General features: G+C 39.3%; 2 protein-coding genes and 1 long non-coding RNA gene across 3 annotated transcripts; 1 reads left to right on the top strand and 2 right to left on the bottom strand.

Moving 5' to 3' along the window:
* Nucleotides 1-789: 789 nt before the first annotated feature.
* LOC116653199 lies at nt 790-2,786 on the bottom strand. The gene is made up of 2 exons (XR_004306678.1): nt 2,699-2,786; nt 790-855 (listed from the first exon to the last, which is right to left on the bottom strand). It is a non-coding gene; the product is annotated as an uncharacterized LOC116653199 (long non-coding RNA).
* Nucleotides 2,787-2,815: 29 nt separating this feature from the next.
* On the top strand, nt 2,816-5,772 carry CCN6 (cellular communication network factor 6). The gene is made up of 4 exons (XM_032443753.1): nt 2,816-3,201; nt 3,549-3,791; nt 4,764-4,957; nt 5,470-5,772. Exons 1-4 carry the CDS (start codon nt 2,826-2,828, stop codon nt 5,749-5,751), a joined length of 1,095 nt encoding a protein of 364 aa, XP_032299644.1. The 5' UTR covers nt 2,816-2,825; the 3' UTR covers nt 5,752-5,772.
* TUBE1 (tubulin epsilon 1) lies at nt 5,308-19,702 on the bottom strand. The gene is given in 12 exon segments (XM_032443650.1): nt 5,308-7,619; nt 8,109-8,283; nt 9,065-9,205; nt 9,650-9,790; nt 10,315-10,490; nt 11,260-11,447; nt 12,780-12,901; nt 13,969-14,084; nt 14,619-14,676; nt 18,223-18,275; nt 19,531-19,625; nt 19,678-19,702. Coding segments are annotated over 12 exon segments (1,449 nt in total). The 3' UTR covers nt 5,308-7,460.

Here is a 19,702-nt window from a genome sequence, read left to right as displayed (position 1 = left end):
CTTCATCATCCCTTGCACCCAGCAGGTAAGTTCATTAAATAGGAGAAAAAGATTTCTCCCTTCCTCGCCCTGTCTGGGTTTAAAATTTTTATTTGCTTAACAACAAAATAAATTTCAGAGAAGCAAATTGCTCCTAAGGAATAAGGAGACGTTCCCTACTCCCGAGAAAATGTTGTGTGCAGCTTATTTACGGCATCTGTCCTGATCTTGTATTTTTACCTCTCTATCCTGTACGTTAATATGACTCTTTGAGAAAAAGAAGTGTTAGGGAAGCTCAAATTGCCACTGACCTTGCTTCCCCCCTTCCCCCTCCCTCTTGTGTCAAGGGCCTATGTCATTATTTACTTAATTCTGAAAATACACATTCCCTGTACTAGGTGTCTTTTTCCTCTGTGATCAAGATGATTTCCAAATGGAAAATTTTCGAGAGACTGTCTGCCTCTGCTAAACTTTCGGCATATTTAATGCTAGTCTGAGATAACTGAACATTAGTAATAATACATTGCCTACTTCTGCTATTTATATCAGCTTGTTCAATCCTTAAAACACATGAAAACAAACAAGAGCTGCTATACAATGGTCTCATCTTCTGATCTGTGCATAGGATCAGTAAGAGGATGCAGTTGGCTTGTGTGATGTGGATAGCTTTGTAGAGAAGCTTTGGGATACAAGAAAATTTGATAAGCCTGTAGATTTGATAAGCAGAAATTCCATCAGCACATAACATTTTTGAAGATTCTTCAGTCAGACAGAGCTATTCATTAATTCCACAGTTAAAACAATCGGGTACTTGCCCAGTGGTGTTTTCCTATGGGGCAACTTTGAAGTCTTACACCTCTCAGCTGACATCTGTCCCTAAAAAGGAAAAGGGAAAATGCTTGCTTAGATAGAATTCTGTAGTTGTTAAGTGTGTTTTAATTTGTAGTACAAATTAAACTTACCGGGTGAAGCCCACAGATCATTTCCTGCTACACGCACCCATTTTGAAATGAGATGCCTGATTTAAACCCCATACACACATATTGTTGGCACAGGGTCAAACTAATAACAATCATACTTTGCTTAAAAAGAAAAAAAAAACCCACTGAGCATCAAGAAAGGGAATTTCCTAAAGCAACCAGAGCTTCCTAAACACTGTGACATTTATAGGAACACCTGTTTTCCATGTGGTGTTTCCAGAACAAGCATTTAATAGCCTTTAACACTCTTGTGCACACGTTCATCACGTTAATGCTATGGTTTAGAGGAAAGCTTAGGTGCTTGAAAAATAGTAAACTGGTTACTTGTTTCTGTATTATTGCTGCACTTAGAGATAAGGGGTTAGAAGAAGTCCATTATTAATGATCAGCAAAATAGTACATTTATGAAAATATCTTCTGCCTACTCTGTAGAATGCAAGATGAGAGACTGCTATTCATTTACTGCATGAACCACATTTCTGAATTAATATGTATCTTAAAAATCAGACAGCCAAAGGGTCTTGAAAGCTACTACTTTGGAGTTTCATTAGTAAATGTGGATTAAGATATCGTAAGCATAGTTCCAAATGACCATAAAAAATAGAAGCTAATGGTAGAAAAAAGAGCCCTTTAAAAGGTCATTTAATGCTCCACGCAATTAGGCCAGCTCAATTATACTGCAAAAGCTTTCATGTGATATGCCACATGAAATGCTGAATTCGGCAGAGGCTGAGAGCAGAAAGCCCAAAAAACACTGCAGCCCCTCCCTTCTGCTAGGGGTGCCCTGCAGCAGGAGGGATGGAGAGAAACACATAGCTGGGACTGCACATGCCCCCAAAAATACAAAATATCCTTCTTCTTTACTGTAGAATGGCTTAGGTTGGAAGGGAGCTCAAAGATTATCTGGTTTTAACCGCCTGCTGCGGACAGGGTTGGATGGTGATACTGGCAAGTGATGAGGGCCTAGGTCTCATCTTTCCCTCCTGCTTTTTGGGAAGTACGAGCTGCTTAGCCAGAGCAGCTCCCAGGTTTACACCCCAATGTGCCCCCATTCCCTGCACATCCACCCTTGCTGAACAGCAGTGCCATGGCCTGCATTTCTGCTGAAACTCAGCATGAAAATACCTGCTGTTTAGATCTAAACCGGTATGTTTTAGATGTAATCCTCCACAAAAACGTACAGAATATCTATCTCAAATAAATCCTTTCATACTGTGCAGACTTAATCTTCCCCAATGCCTCAGAAAGATAAATAAGTCAGTCAAGATCTACTTAGGACATTTTTAGATGCAAACTCTGAGACAGAACGCAAAACTATAAAACCTGACTAGATCTTGACTTTTTGCTGCTGAGGTAAACTCTTTTAGAGTTCCATCTTTGCAATGTAAGCTCTAGGCTTAAGGAACACTTACTAATCCAAGTAGGTATTTGCTTAGAAAGTTACCTATTAAGCTCAGTACAATTACCAGTCTCCCTTAGTTAGTCACAGGATGCAGTTGTTCCAGCTAGTTTAAAAGAACTTGAAAATAATATAATACTCCTTTCAGAACACCCAAAGCGTTACTGTGGGCCAAAGTAACCCTCTGAATGTTCCCCTGTATTGAAAGGCTTTTGCCATCAGAAGTGTTACAAAAGGCTGGTTGCCAAGTGAATCAGAAGGTAGTTAATTTGATATAAGGCTTGTAGGAAGCACTAATTTAAACAGATCTACCTTTGGTTTTAAAACCCTCTCTCCTTACTTTATCTGCTATGGGCTTTCTCCTGTTGAAGGAATGACCAACGAGTGACGTTCCAAACCTGCAGCTTAGGCCGCGCTCACTGTTGGAACTGATTCCCCCTACCAAAGTCTTGTAGCTTCTCACTTTTATGGATCCCGGGATGTTAGGAGCTTTATGCTGTACCAGCTATGCAGGGAACATGCAGCTCTCAAAGCATCCCACCGTATGTAAGTTTCTCTGCAGGGCACAAGCCCATCGCCCACAGACGAGGCCTGGTGGAAAACGTCCTGAGAGCGGCGAGACCCAACCACGCACAGAGCTGTGCCGCTGGCCCTGCCAGTGCCCACCAGCACCCACCTGCAGCCCTGGGGTGAGCCTGCTGAAGGACGGCTGTGGCTGCTGCAAGACCTGTGCCAAGCAGGCTGGAGAAGTCTGCAATGAAGTGGACGTCTGTGATCTCCACAAGGGCCTCTACTGTGACTACTCACAGGATGAGCCTAGGTATGAAACAGGCGTATGTGCATGTAAGTCGTTCTTTTATGTTCTCTTCTGCAAATGGAGGAGGGTGGGAGCCCAGCTTGCTGGAGCTGTGCAGCTCTGTGCTGTGTGATTTATATAAATGCACACTGGTTGGAGAATCTGAGAATGGAGCAGAATCTGTTTTTATACTTTCTGCCAACCGGCTCATTGTGCGCAAGCTTGCTATTTGCAGATATGTTATAGGGCTGATTTAAAGTGGGACAGTTGTAGTTATCACTGAGGTTAAACAAAATTGTGCTTGGGCTGGGAAGAGCTTGAAGCTAAGAATGCAGGAAAGGATGATTACATCCAGCAGTAACTGCTGTCAGTAACTGTTGTTTACCATTTGCAGATCTGATTGCTGTAGGATGCGAGCTCAATGGCATTTACTATCTCAATGGGCAGACCTTCCAGCCTAACCCACTTTATAAGTGCCTGTGTATCAGCGGTGCGATCGGATGTACTCCTGTATTTACACCAAAATTAGCAGCAAGTCCCTGCTCCAGTGGCACGGGTAGGAAGAAGAATGGACAGACTGTGTGCGGCACCAGACAGAACAAGCAGCTTCAATCAACCAACTACAGGCTTATGTCAGGTGTGCCCTGCTACGCTGCTAATAACTGTACCACACAACAGGTTATCCATGCAGTCCTGCCATGGTCACCTGATACTCCCTTCAACCTTGTTCTGCTGCTAACACTGCAGTCCTCTCATCTACTTTAGGGAAGAACCACTGACAGAAGCGTTCCCCAAATACTGCAGGAGAACATGAGCCAAACTACAGATAAACTGATGGAAGATACAGTCTAAAGTTCGCTTTGGACAATGTCTAAAATGTTAATAATGTCTATGCGAGTTGCCAAAAATGAAAAAGGAAGCACATCTTTGTTTCAGAATTATAATACCTAGTGTCAAAGACCTCTTATAGAAATCTATTTGATGCAGGGAGTAAAACCACATTCAGTAAGGCAACCAACTTCAAATGAAGTGCACTTCTAGAGAGTGTTGCTAATCTGATCAGAGAGGGACATCCATCAACAACAAAGGGAACAAAAAGACCTTAAAATTGGTATCTCCAGGCAGAATTACAAGGATACCTGTCATCTTACACGCAGATGTCATCTAAATGCAGATCCCACAGACACACAGAATTTCTAGGCAATTATTATTTTCTTTAAACAAAACCTGGTCTTCACAGTGTCTACCAGGAATTTGTACCTAACGCTCACATCACCCCCCCCCCATTCGAATGGTGCTTAGCCTTAAATAATCAATGTTTCTTTCAATCTGGTCAATTTATAGAAATCCCACAGGTAACTCCCTTCACATACTCTTTTCTCCATATTAAACAGAAGGGCCATACAGTACATGCAGTTTTATGGTCTTTGCTAGGATACGAGCATCATTAAATTTTAATGGCAGCTCAGCACTAAGTCATCTAAATAACTTTTTAAGGCCCCATCTATAGATTTACTTGCATGAGGAGAAGCCTAATGCTTATCCATTTTATATTCAGTTAATCCTTTTGGGGTTATCCTGCTGCTTAAGTAACATATTGCTTCTTTAGTTTACAGAAACTTACCACTAGTTCTGAAGAAAAAGTGCCTGGTTCAGGCAACCCCTTGGACGCCATGTTCCAGGACCTGTGGCATAGGCATATCCAGCAGAGTGACCAACGAAAACAAGAAGTGTGAAATGAAAAAAGAGAAGAGATTGTGCTTCATTCAGCCTTGTCTGACCAACATCCTGAAGACAATAAAGGTACCTTCTCATCTCTAAGGGCTGCTACAAAAGTAACACCTCCAATTTGATTATGTTGGCCCACAACATCAGAGACAAATGTTGGTGGCATGGCAGTAGAGGTTGAACCTTCCCATCAATACTCCATTACATTTTGTTGCTGTATTATAAACAGGAGACATTACTTTCAGAGCAACTTGTGTAAAATGACTTGTTAGTAAAAAATAAAAATATCAGAAGTAATGGAGAAACTGATGTATTAGTAAATACTTTTAAGTCACACAACAGTTCTTCTTTTTCTACCTTTAGTCTTCAACTTTTAATAGCAAGCTACAGATGTATAATTTCAAACTGCTGTCATGCTGCTTCTCTAACCAAAATATTTTTACTTGTTGTCTGAAAGAAAAATAAGACAGCTTTTAGTGGGCGTAATTTTTAACATATTCCTATGTAAACATCACACATTTGTTTGTTATTTTTTATATGTTCTGTTTTCTATGTGTATAAACATACGTTTTGTTGTTGTTTTACAGATTCCAAAAGGAAAAACATGCCAACCAACATTCCAGCTTCCTAGAGCAGAGAAACTAGTCTTCTCTGGGTGTTCAACTACACAAAGCTACAAGTTAACTTTCTGTGGGGTATGTATAGACAAGAGGTGCTGTGTACCCAATAAGTCCAAAATGATCACTCTCCAGTTTGAGTGTCCCAATGAAGGCTTCTTTAAGTGGAAGATGATGTGGATAACATCTTGTGTATGCCAGAGGATCTGCAGTGATCCAGGAGATATATTTTCTGAACTCAAAATTTTATGAACTACACCACTGACTGTAATATGCTGCAAGGGTGACAGCACATTTACACCCTGAAGAATCAGCATTACCTGCCACAATAGCAATGTCTGTAGTGAAACTATAAATGTCAATATTGATTTAAAAAAAAAGCACATCTGAAAAATCCAAGTAAGAAGATATCCATTTAAAATTAACTGTTTCTGTGTGTGGAAATACATTCTTAAGAATTACATATATAACACTACTGTCAAAAGGAGAACTTTCAATATTCAAGAAAGCACAGTGAGACTGCTTGGTAACCTACTGTAACACCTTGTCCAACAAGACAAATACATCTAGATACATAGATGCTCTGACTAATCTATACAAGAGCAAACAAACAAAAAACAAAACAAAGCCAAAGCCACATTACCCTGTAATATCATCTATTCTTCTTGAGTATCAAACTAATGATTTCTGCCATGTATCTTCAAAGACAAAATGCATGAATGCTGCTGTAAACAGGATAAATTAACCGTAAGACCAAAATGCTCTTTACAGCAGATAAATCTTTCTCTGCTGCTGTGAATATAAACAATGTCCTTGGTAAAGGAAGACATCAGAAGACATCTACAGATAAAAGAACTACAACATCTGAAGGAAATGACTATTTGGAATGCTCAAAAACTCTCAACAAATGTTATTACAAGGTTTTATTGACTATTTCTGGACTCATGCAATGAGAATTGTGCCTACTTATAAACCCACTCAACCTCTGCTAGAAGGATTTCAAGCTCTAGATCACTGCATTGGCCCACTCTGATTTTTAACAGTTCACCAGCCTTTGTGTTCTAAGATGGTTAAGGTTGGAAAGTAAACATGAAATAGCAGTACGTTCTGCAAAAGTTCTTAATATGATGTAATATAACAATCTACTTACCTTGGTAATTATAAATATTAAAACATCTATTTTACTTGCATTTTTTAAATGTAGAAACTTTTATTTGCCAGCCTTTACTGTGTGTTTTTTAATCAGAGGTATGCTGTATCATCTCATTATCAAGTGCAATTCACCACTTATAAACATGAATCAATAAATATAATGTTAATTAATACTCCAAATATGAAACTTCAAAGAAAATGCATTTTGGTAAATTCCCTGAAACCTTAGTACCGGCTCAGAATACTCTAGTATAGCTGGGTGTAACAATGAAGTGAAAACATTTTCAATTATCAACATAGCTTAGAGCATTCCAAAATGACTGTTCGCCTGCAAAGTTTAAGAAACAAGTTCCATTAGAGGATTGCTTTCATCTTTGAAGAGTACGGCAGCTTTTCTTCTCTTCATCGCTGCTTTTTAAAACAACTAAAGGAAAAAAACCAAGCAATAGCAATTCTTCTTTGAATCAAGGCTTGCTCTTAGTTCACTGTAAGCTCAGAGTCTGGGAAAAGCTCTACCTTTTGGCTGCTACAACTTCTCTTTCTTCTCTTTGCAGCGTATGGTATGTCAATTTACTCTACAGTTTGGAAGAGTGTTACTGATATTTGCCATAATTAGGTGCTTTCAGATCTTTCCTGCAGGCTGGGCCTGTCACTTTACGTGACACTTCTCAGAGAGCTGAGGAAGCAGTTGTCCCAGTCTGACTTGAGAATGACGATAGGCAGCACTCTGCAATTCATTTGGGTTAACGGAAGCAGTTGGATGCTTGGGGATTTTTGTTGGTTTTTTTTTGTTTTATCACAGTTGTTCTTTACACAGCTATCTTCAGTCTTGATGGGTCTGTCCTAAGCCCACCTTTTGTGGCATCCAGTTCGTTATACTCTTCTATTAGGTCAGACAAGGATGATATGGCTTCAGAAAAACAACCTTGCTCCATCCCGTCTACTTGCAGATAATGGTGAAGATGAGCCTATGAGAATAATAAGTTCAGCATTATTCCCTTTACTGGCATATGACATAATCAGTTTGTTTCAAGTATTATTTGACCTGCAGTGAGGAACCATATAAAGTAGATTTGAAGGCATGCATTGAGGACCCTTGCTTACAGAATTAACAACTTCAGTATCAATTTGTACAATTGCAGTTGGTATTACTGATTTCTTGCACATTAATCTTTTCATATTCTGTCTTTGGTACACCTAAACAAACTGGTAGGCACATCTGTTGGATACTGGTTCATGGCTGAAGAAGGAAATATATCACACAGTAAGTAGGTAGGGGTTAATAAGGGATTCACTCTTTTTAAGCAGCAGCTGTTAGAATGATTCCCTGATAGATGTAACAGTTAAAAATCTTGGAACATTACGTTTAAGCAGACCTGTGATCTAAATTTGTTTCCCTGTAATCCAAGATGCTATGATTTGTAGTTGTGGATGATGTACTTACAACACAGCCATACCTTTTTCTTGTAGAGCTTCATGAATCTGTCTTTGAGTTCCATGAAAGTTGGTTTCACACAGGTGTTGTTTGCTAAAGCTAAAAGGGAATGGGAATGGCCCACAGGAGGAACTGAACACAAACTAGTTTTCCAGCCCTCCTGATTCCATGAGACAAAGTGCAGGGAAGGCTTCAACCTGTGATACGAAAGTGTACAGTTACCTCTATATAGAGAGCAGAAATTCAGAGTTTCAGTCTGAAACAGTCTGAAAAGGTTAATTTTGAAGCTCTCATAACTAAGCCAGTCAGAATTAGTATTTTGAATAAGGCATTTTAGATCTCAGACTGAAACATCACGTATTTAAAATTTACACAGTAGGCACCAATTTCATTTTGTTAATTTAATATGTCACGGTTTGAAAAGTAAAGTTACAAGCACATATGTCTATAAAAGCAACTGCAAACACTCACATTTATGAGAGAGGTAAGTTAGTAACTGTGTGGAGATGAGTCTACATGATACAGGTAAAATTATTTTGATGCTCAGAACTGTTCCTGATGCACCCATCTGCCTGTAATCTCCATTCCATACTCAGTTCCACCTTTCCTGTTGCAACTATGTTAGATCACAATAGCGTCAAAGGGTATAAACTAAGTGTGAACATAAGCAGAGAATCTATTCCTCCAAAATCCCACAGTAGCAGGAGCCCTCTGGAAGGCCAACCTTCACTTTTTTTACATTATTAAGAGTGAAAGGAGGAAAACAGGCACATCTAGTCAGCTCCCTTTATTTGGGAATCAAAGAATGCCGTGACTTACTCTAACTTGTTAAGAAAGCTATTTACATTTTCTTCCTTTCTTCAATTAAGAAAAAAAAGTTAGACAGACTTGGTACTGAAATTCCTCAGTTGAAAAACTGGACAACTGAAAAATATTTAGATGAAAAATAACACCATTATTTTGTGTGCTATTACAAACCTTTCAATGTTTCTGCGAAGGTCTGAGACCTGCACATTTCCTCGAACAAGAAGTGCACAAGCAAGGTAGAGGCTATGCTTTGGATCTGATCGAATTAATTGATGATCTCTACTAAAAGCATCTGAAAACATTTGATCCAACCTAGGTGAAGAAAAAAACCAGTTATCTGCTCTATTAATGCAGGCTGCAAAAGTTCAAAATACCCACCCTTCAGGGTTTAAAACTTCATGAAATCTCAGAAATAAAGGTACGTTTTATCTTGGACCACGTAGTACAGCAAAAAGATTCGAACCAATCAAAATAACTTAATTGTGTGGGTACTGTTCAATATCTAGAAATACGATGTTCCCAGCAGAACTGTTTCACAGCAGACATAGTTGAAACGCAGTTTAAGTTTGCTGACTCAACCATTAAAGGGAAAAGGGACAAAAGGTGTGCTCCAAATGAATAGGAACATGTGGCAGCCCGTTAGGACTTCTATCCTTAGTTTTGCTATAGAATTTTATTTTATTTTAATGGAAACCACAGAAGAATCAGAAATTAAGCTTCAGCTGTAAAGTCTCCACAATAAAATTTTCTTCTTACCTTCTAGGAGGTATATTAACATCAGCCAGTGTATACAGCAGAATCAAGCTTGAAAGCCCCTAATGAAGTCAAGTAAATGGAACCAAATTCATACTGATTTCATTAAGATCCATGTTGAGGGAACCTTCAAACCTAGCAGAGCTGAAAAGTTAACAGATGTTACAAAATAGTTATAAACTAAGGAAGTTACTTTTATAACATAAACATTCATTAAATATATATTTCAATGGTTCCCTGCAATAAAACAGTAAAACAATACAGTGTCCAAGAGATTTTTTACCTATAATTACATATAAATATAACTAAGCTTCCACATAATTCCTTACAGTAATAGACAGTTTAGGAACAACTGTCAAATGGTATTTATAAAATAACATCATTGGCCTACAAATTCTAACTTCCCTGGGCACTATTAAACACTAATGGAAGACAATAACCTTCAGACCAGAAACCTTTCCTCACTTGAGTTCTAAGACAGCTACAGCAACACCACTGCAATATGAATACTTTCAAACACTTCCAAGTTTTCATCACTTTAAGAACTAGTCCTTAAAAAGATTAATATCAAATTGAAAACAATACTGGGCAGATGCAGGCACACATATTTGCAGCACACACTGCCTCTAGCAATACTGCTTTTACAGAGGAGTCATCTGTGACTTTACCTTGTCAGGTTCAGCAGCAAGTTGGCTACGATATTGTTCATTGCATCAAACGGCTTCTCCTGCACAGTTTTTGCAGTGCCTGCACTCGATGTTACCAAGCTGTTTGGCTTCACAGTTGACCCCAGCTTCCCAGAATTGACCATCTGATGAATTTTATTAACTATATCAAACAAAGACTTTGAAAGGAGAAAGAACACACACACAAAAAAAAAATAACAGAAAGTATATGAGTCTCATCCACAGAACATTCAAATTCCGTACCCCATTTTTTCCATTTCAGTTAATCTTAAAGAAAAAAACTAAGATATGGTAACGACAATTCAAACATTACAACTTTAATACACTGAAGTTCAACTTCTGACCAGTTCCAACTGGCTGAAATAAACCTGAACATCCGTTCCTTCCTTGACACAAATGTACATAGCTTGACTCAGAAATCTGACTTTGATTAATTATTCAAAATCTTCATCCTCTAAGAAATATATTTAAACACACATAATTCCTGAGGAAAAAAAAAACATTCTCTAAATGTATTTTATTCTGTTTGTGCACTCAGGTATACTTATGATACTGTATCACTAAAGAGTAAAGCCAAGTCAGTTTGAATTTGATGTCATGAGTCGCTTATTTCCCTTGTAGTACTTTAATAGTACTACACACAAACTGACACTAAAACACTGCAAGACTTGACCTCAGTAAACAGGAGTATCTCACTTTTTTTACCTTGAAATCAGACACAAAAAGAAAAATCACTCCAGACTACTTTGCAGGTGGAAACAAGGTATAGAGCATCTTTTAAGTGATTTCACTTCAAAAGTCTGCAGGTTACTTAGGAGCTCAGTTATGATTTAGAAAAAAGAAGCTTTTTAAGACTTGGTACTCAGTGCACAGAGATGTGCAATCTAATAAGAAAGAAATGGACAGAAATAGTACGTCATTTCTTACTTCATTCTCTATTGGTAGCACACAGTCTGCATGTTCATTAAGCTCCTTCATAGCCAGAACACTGTTATATGGAAAAGTAATAACATCATCTTCACCGGAGGGATAAACAGAAGTAACAAATCTATACACTTCTGGGAATTCATCCTCAAGCAAATTTAGCACAAAAGTTCCAAGACCGGATCCTGTCCCTAAAAATAAGAAGGAAGGAAGATGGAATGAAAAAAGGTAAATAAGTAAAAATAAAAATCCTCTATTAAAAGTCTCATATGTTGAAAACACACTATTTTTCAATGTTATGTATGTTCCAGCATTTTGAAGACAGCGGGGGCTATCTGGATGAAAGAAAAAAACCTTTTCCCAAGACAAATAAATAAATGAATGATACTTAACTAGACAGGATGAAGTGAATAGTCATAGAATCATAGAATCACAAGGTTGGAAAGGACCTACAAGATCATCTAGTCCAACGTTCCTCCTTTACCATACCTAAAGAAAACCACTAAACCATATCTCCTAGCTCCCTATCCAGACGCTTCTTGAACACTGCCAGGGATGGCGACTCCACCACCTCTTAAACAATTATAGTCAGAAACATTTATGCAAGAGTCCTAATATGTAACCAGACTTTCTCTGACCTTTCCTGGCATTTTAATGTCTTTAATTTCAACCTTGAAATAAAACATTTGTTTAAAAATATTGAATCAAGCCAAATTATTTACATCTACATTTTTTGAGGATTTTTTATAAAGCTTTCTTGTTCACCAGTTAAAACAGAATAGCCCCTTTGCCCCTTTTCCTCATTAGCATTAAGCACATAGCATTAAGTTCAAATTTTCTATAATAATGGAAATTCCCTCTCAAATTAAGTAAATGACCTCAAAAATGGCCCTTGATAAAACTCTTGCATCATACTTAGAGCTATTTTCAGTGTCTTTTTCCAGATCATAACTGTTTATAATAACTGCTACTTTCATGTTTCTGGGAGAGGACTGCTCAATGGCAATACAGAAAAGATCTCTCTTACCTGAAGGATTCTTCCTTCACATTTATTAACAAAGTAGTTAAGAGTGAATGCAAAAAGAACTGTGTAGAAGGAAATGTAAAAAAACTAAATTGGAAAGGAAGCTAAGCAACATCAGATGTCTACAAAGACTGTCTGAAAACACTTCCCCACTATTAAAAACTTGATCGCAGCAATGATGTCACTGTTCTGAGGCAACTGGCTTTTCTGATCATTATTATTCAGCTTCTTGTATTTTCATTTATCTTGATTCACCCACTGCCTTTCCTTGTCTTTAAGATTTAAGCTGTACTTCAGTTCTAGGTAGCACTTACTTAAGTAAAAGTTCATAATTAGGGCTCCTCAGATACAAGTCCACTTAATGAGACTGTGTTATTTCATTCTGCATTCTTCATGATGTAGATCATTACAGCAACCTTTTTTTTCCCCAAGATTTAGGTTTTCATTTTTATCTACCTGTGGCAGCTGCAACCATACTAACAAAGAGAAATATACTTACCACCTCCCATAGAATGAATTATAAAAAAACACTGGAGACAGTCACAATGTTCTGCAGTTTTCCTCAGCTTTTCCACAATGTTTTCCCGGTACTGACAGCCATACACCTTGTAACCTACAGCCCTGAAGATACGAAAAAGACTTTAAAAAAAGCCCCAAACACTCCAATAACCAATCTTCCAGTTTTCATTTTATTTAGCCCCTTCTCTTTGATGTTTTGTATAGTATTGCTTAATAATTCAGAGTCCAGAGCTGGATGTAACCCCCAACTTTTTAGTTGCAAAACTGTGACTACATCACAGAAACATGGGAGTTGAGATGTGGTTTTAAATTTGAGAATGCAAGTATCACTCAATTCACAGCTTTTGTGCCTGCATTATAATTTTACATGAGTAAGGAAATAGATACCCATGCTGAATGATCGAATTCTAACTATGAACTGAAAGTTACATCAGTTAACAATGAGGACATCCTTGTACAACCGTTCTGATCTTTATCTGAGTTCTGTGTGAGTCATTTGCTATCAGTGACAAAGAAACCAAACAGATCATTCTCAGCACACTTGCCTGCTATTAGGTGGTGAGGCTGTTCCCAATATATCTTCAGTATATTTGCTAATCATTTGATTCTCAGCCTGAACTGGACTGAATATTATCAGAGATACATTAACATCTCAGTGAAAATGTGAAATTTATTATGTTAATGTTTTTTATTTTTTCTTCTGAATTTTTCTTTTTGATAATGTAATTTATCTGAGCTATGCCAGCACCCACCACACTTAGAAATCTACAATATAGTGTATATCATTTCCATGCTGAGCACACAGTCCCAAACTAGATTATGGCTCTGACAGAGAAATGGAAGCAGCTGAATGCCAAAGAAACAAAAATATAAAGCATGGTTTTTTTGTAAAAAATAATCAAAAAGAAGAAGCAGAAAAGAAAAAAAGAAAAAGAAAAAGAAGAAGCAGAAAAAGAAAAAGGAAAAAGAAAGCAGACAAAATGATTTATCAGCAGAATTATCTTTCTGTAAAATGGTTTTCAAAGCCCTCCTCCAGGCAACAGTGACTCCAAAGTTCACTGGTAATGCGCTGCAGCTCCCCAGGTGCAGCAGAACAAACCAGAATGCTAATGTTATCATTTTCCTTTTCAAATGCTATCCAATTATAGTTGCTCTGAGGAGGATCTCACCAGTTGTTTCCTGAGCCAGAAACATCTGTGATAAGCTGCTTACTATCAAACACATCTCTCAATGGTCCCTGCAGAATCTCATTCACCACACCCTCCTCCATGTCAATCAACAGTGCCTGTGAAAAAGGAAAGCATTGAAATTCGGTCAGTAAGCAAACTGCTCTTTGAAATCATCACAAAAAAAGGAAGAACATCTGCAATAGTAAAGGTACGTTGTTATTATTGTGCTTCAGAGAGTTGTTGCTAACCAACTTGTAAAGTTCACCTTGACTGCTTTGTTAGCTAATGAACAAATAGCACACAAGTTCAGATACTGCAACTGCTGGCATTTTAGAAACACTCTTCCCAAATACTCAGGAGCAAAGGAATTAAAATAGGTGCATTTCAGGTTTTGTTCCTTCTTAATCACTTTTAAGGAGTTCAAAAAACCCACTTCCCTTATTATTATTTTTTAAATACTTCGTACTGTCTGCAATTGTTTTATTAAATTTGTACTTTTCAAACAAGCAAAACTCCCCCAAACCATAAAGTTACTATTAGAAATTTTGCTGCTCAAAGTACTTGAAAACACATGGAGCATTAGGAGAATCCCTATGCAATCAGACATAAATAAGCGGTGTAAAAAGAACAGCCTTCATAAATTGCCTTACTCGTGCTTTTAAAGAACAGATTTTTCCTTTGTAAATATCCGGACCATCACCAGCACTTCTGAAAAACAACAACATTCCAGGTTTAGAACTGTAATAGAAAATAAGGCAATAGATATTGGAATATAATTTCTGCCTTAATTTTTATTGTTCAGAGTATTGTTACAATGTAAACAAACATACCCTGCTACAACATGCATCATATTTTCCCCAAAGAATGCAGCTACAGAATACAATCTCAATGAGAAATGTCCTAAGCAGTACTTCAGAAGGATAAAAAAGGTAAGCATGGAGAGTTTCTTCTCCCACACAGCCTCTGCTCTAACTCTACAAGCACTGCCAAAATCAAAAGCAACATCCTTTTCCCTAGCATGTGGTATATTACATCACATAGAGGAACACACTGCACCAAGTAACAATGGGGGAAGCACAGCACTGTTGTACAGCTCCAGGCTTGAAAGCAGTATCACACTGTGTCTGACTTATTTTGTCACTAAGGTTTACTAACTCAGAAGTCATGCTGTGCTGACACAGCTTTATCAGCCTTTTTTCCAGGACTGGTTGTACTGAATCATCCAGAGGGCTGTGCATTGCATAAAACCATACTTCTTCCCATACTTCTTCATACTTCTTTAGGTTGGATGTTAGGGGGAAGTTCTTCACTAGGAGAGTGGTTAGGCCCTGGAACAGGCTGCCCAGGGAGGTTGTGGATGCCCCGTCCTTGGAGGTGTTCAAGACCAGGTTGGACGGGGCCCTGGGCAACCTGATCTAGTAAATGTGTATGTTTGGTGGCCCTGCTAGGCAGGGGGGTTGGAACTACATGATCCTTGAGGTCCCTTCCAACCCGGATCATTCTGTGATTCTGTGATTCCCATAATGAATGCTGGTGCTTTGCACTCAGAGGATACATCTATTCTGGTCTAACTGTATTCAAGACTGTTTAAAAAATAAAGGAAAAAGAAAAGAAAAAGGACACTGGAAGATTGCGCAATCTACCTAGTTTAGGGGCAAATCAACCTTAAGTTTAAGCAAAGAAAAGTACATCTTATACTATTCTACATTCAATAGCAATAATATTCTAAAATGTCAGTGGAAAGCACCAAATGTTTTGACTGTGCTCATTCCCATCACAAACAAGTGAGAAAAAGGAGGCTGGGCCTGCACTGGATTTCCCAGAGAGTTCCTATACTCTCATCCAGAGCAGCTTTCCAAACACTCCTCCCTAGCTGAGTGGCCCACAGCAGCCTACAGGACTCACACTTGTTACTCCAGCCTATGCAAGCCCTGTACAAGTCCAGAGTCAGAGTAAGTTCTATTTCTCTTCAGGGACTAATACAACCTGGAAAGAAAATAAACAATAACAAAACAAAAAGAACGCATCTTTATCTCTCTCTTACTGGTCTTCATGGTCATTCATGACCTCCTGTACTTTCAATCACTTGCATTCATCTGCTGACAAAAACCCCTGTACTCCTTACAGTCTCCCTGGATTATCTAAGACATGCTTTTCTGCATATAAAGCCATGCATTTTTTTATTGAGCCCATCCTATAACTACCAGTTCTTGCTGACTGAATAAAATATGCACGATCTTTGGAGTAAGACATCATCTTCTATATTTAATAATGTTTGGGTACCTAAATTTACCACAGGAACACTCAAACATGACAAGTGTGTTATACAATTAGCCCATCAGCACACTTCATTATCTCAGTACAAAAAAGACAGGGATCTCTTGGAAAGAGTCCAGTGAAGGGCCTGGAGCATCTCCCCTATGAGGAGACACTTAGGGAACTGGGTCTGTTTACCCTTGAGAAAAGAAGGCTGAGAGGGGACTTGATCCAGGTTTATAAATACCTGAGGTGTGGGGGCCATAGTGGCGAGGCTGGTCTCTTTTCAGTAGTGCGTGGGGACAGGACCAGGGGTAATGGGATGAAACTACAGCATAGGAAGTTCTGCACAAATGTGTGGAAGAACTTGTTTACGGTGAGGTTGACGGAGCACTGGAACAGGCTGCCCAGGGAGGTGGTGGAGTCTCCTTCTCTGGAGATATTCAAGACCCGCCTGGATGCCTACCTGTGCGANCTGCTTTGGCAGGGGGGTTGGACTCGATGATCTCTAGAGGTCCCTTCCAACACCTACAATTCTGTGATTCTGTGATTCATGTGTTCACTACATACCTGGGTAATTATTTTGTATGATCTAAGATGTTTCTAATAGCTATTGTTACACGGCCATCCTATACAGACATTCTTCTTGCCATTGCTAACATGAATACGGAAGGCTTTCAGGCGTTCTCTTTCCTGAATGCTCTGGCATCTGGTTTCTAGAAAATTAATACCTCTACTGTAGAAAGTATGTGTTCTTACAGCACATGAGGAAGTGGCTGATACAAGTGGAAGACAGAACTTTCTGTCTTCAAACAGGTCTACGTGGGGCACTTGTAAGAGCGATCATCACGTTGATGAACTCTTGCAGACTGAACCAAGCAACTTTTAAACTCAAAAACCAGACCCCTTTACAACATATGCCAACAGCTTCAGTTGCTAGCAGTGCTTTATATTCCCTGACGAGAAAGGGAAAAGAAGGACAAAAGAATTTGTAATATAGTAACCGAAGTGTGAAAATAAGTGATTTCAGACAGCAATTAAGGGCCAATTCTAGCAAAGATGAAAATACATTTTTTACTTGAAAACTAACTAAATAAAACTTACTTTCCATGCTGCATTTCACTGGCAACCAAAGCATCAACCTACCGCAATCGGCAGCAGAGTTAAGTCTGGATGCTCAGATCCCTCATTATTTTAGTACTAGTGTAAACAGGTCACAAATCAGAGAATTTCCATAAAACTTCCAATCCTACGCCATTTAATAAGTATCAGTAAAAAAGATAAAGTCTGTCTAGATCTGCCACTGTTTTTATAGACTTTCCTTACAAGATAACCCACCTAGATTCATTACTCAGAAAAGTGGTACAGTGTAGCACAGAATTGAGATAAAACACTATTTCAATGCCATTTTAGTTAAAATCGCATGCTGTGCTTTTGCTGTGTGATGGAAGGAAACAAACACTGGTCAAATGCTTTTTATCTAATTGGAACATAACAATATTACCTAGGTGTCCAATTGTTCCATTCTTTTCAGCAAACTGGAAGTTTTTGTAACTGGGTAGGCAGGTAATGACGAAATGCTCCTATGGTATGAACAGGCCAACTAAAATAAATCACAGCCACTGCTCTGTGCAGCAAATTACAGATAAAAGTCAGATAAAACAGACTTTAAAATGGACAAGACCTTTTCTGACCACCTTATACATAATTCCATTTACAAGCCTTCAGTGAATGTTGCTAGCTTAGTATTCAGGGAGCTTGCAGTGTGATCCTGACTGGCAATGGTAAAAACTATCAGGTCTTGACTATCCATTTTTCCCTATGTGAGGGAAAATGTGATTTAACTGCTGCAGTAGATATAATGAAAAAGAAACAATCTTCTACTGCATTGTATGTCTGATGTGAAAAAAGGAGTTTTAACTTAGGTTAAGAGGAGATGCTAGAGTTGTTAATTTGCTGTGTTAAACCCACACAGAGTTTCCAGATAAGAAGACTTACCTTGTATCTACATTCCTAAAGAAACTGCTGAGTGCTTCGTCATAAATTCCTTTCTGGAAATAAACAATTTGAGATGATACATCAGAAGTACTCTTTTTTCACAGGACAGCTTAGGTTACAGTGGACTGGAGGTCACCGGTCAAACTTCCCACTCTCCAAACTGGGAGAACATCTGTGTCCAAACTCTATAGCTCCATCCAGCATTAAAAGGAAAATTTCATAGAACCCCAAAGTACCCTGAGTTGGAAGAGACACTCAGAGACCACACAGTCCAAATCCTGGCTCCACACAAGACCACCCAAAATTCAAATCCTACATTCAAGAGTGTCATCCAGACATCTCCTGAACTCTGGTAAGCTTGGTGCCATGGCTACTGCCCTGTAGTCTGTGCCAGTGCTGGGCCACTCTCTGGTGAAGAACCTTTTCCTGATATCCAACCTGAACCATCCCTGCTGCAGCTTTGTTGAATTTCATTCAAGAGTCAGTTGATATTAAAACCTCCCAGGAGGATGTAACCAACATTTATATATATATATACATGACAGAGTTTGGAAGACCTCTGAAACACCTTAACTAAGAGACTCCTAATACACACAGAACTCCACCTGTTGCCTTTTTACAGCTACTTCAGCAAAAGGCATTGAGGACCGCTCACTCACTATCACCCCTGTTAAATGAAGGTATCTGTTAGGAGCCGGTATCTCTGTAATCATGCCAAGAAAAATGTGCTTTCATTGAAAGCACTTAGCATAATCCTGTGCCCTCTTTACAGCATAGTGACTCTGACAGCACCACATGCACAAGCATGGGGCAGGAAACGTGGGCTGATCATAGACTGGCCTGTGTTGAAAAGGACCACAATGATCATTCAGTTTCAAACCCCTGCTATGTGCAGGGTGGCCAGCCACTAGACCAGGCTGCCCAGAGCCACATCCAGCCCAGCCTTGAATGCCTGCAGGGATGGGGCATCCACAGCCTCCTTGGGCAACCTGTTCCAGTGCATCACCACTATCTGTGTGAAAAATTTCCTCCTAAAAGGCTTCAGCACGGCTTTGTTTGCTGTACTGCCATGGCACTAGGTGGTGAGTTAACGCCCCTGTGTTACCCAACCCTGGTAATGGAAGCCTGCAGGGACTCAGCCCGCACTCCTCCGGACGGAAAGCATCGAGAAAGCTGATCAGACTGGAGCAGGTAACAATGTGTGGACACTTGTGTTAGGAATGGAGCTGCGTTACCCGGGATACACAAGCACAGCGCTCCGCACACAGGTTGGGGCCGCTCCCCTCAGCCACCCCCGGGCAGCGTTACCTTGTTGACAGCCGCATGCTCCCGCAACGCCAGGTCCCAGAAGCGGCAGCCCACCTGATTCCCGCACTGACCCACTGCAAAGAGGAGCGACAGAGCTCAGGCAGGGCCGGGGGCAGCGGGAAGGCCCCACACCACACAGCCCCTTACCCTGCACCACCACCGACTGCGTCAT

The sequence above is a fragment of the Coturnix japonica genome, chromosome 3, assembly GCF_001577835.2.
Source record: "Coturnix japonica isolate 7356 chromosome 3, Coturnix japonica 2.1, whole genome shotgun sequence".
NCBI classification, from domain to species: Eukaryota; Metazoa; Chordata; class Aves; order Galliformes; family Phasianidae; genus Coturnix; species Coturnix japonica.
The sequence above is the reverse complement of the archived record's forward strand: the minus strand, read 5'-3'. Positions and strand labels throughout refer to the sequence as shown.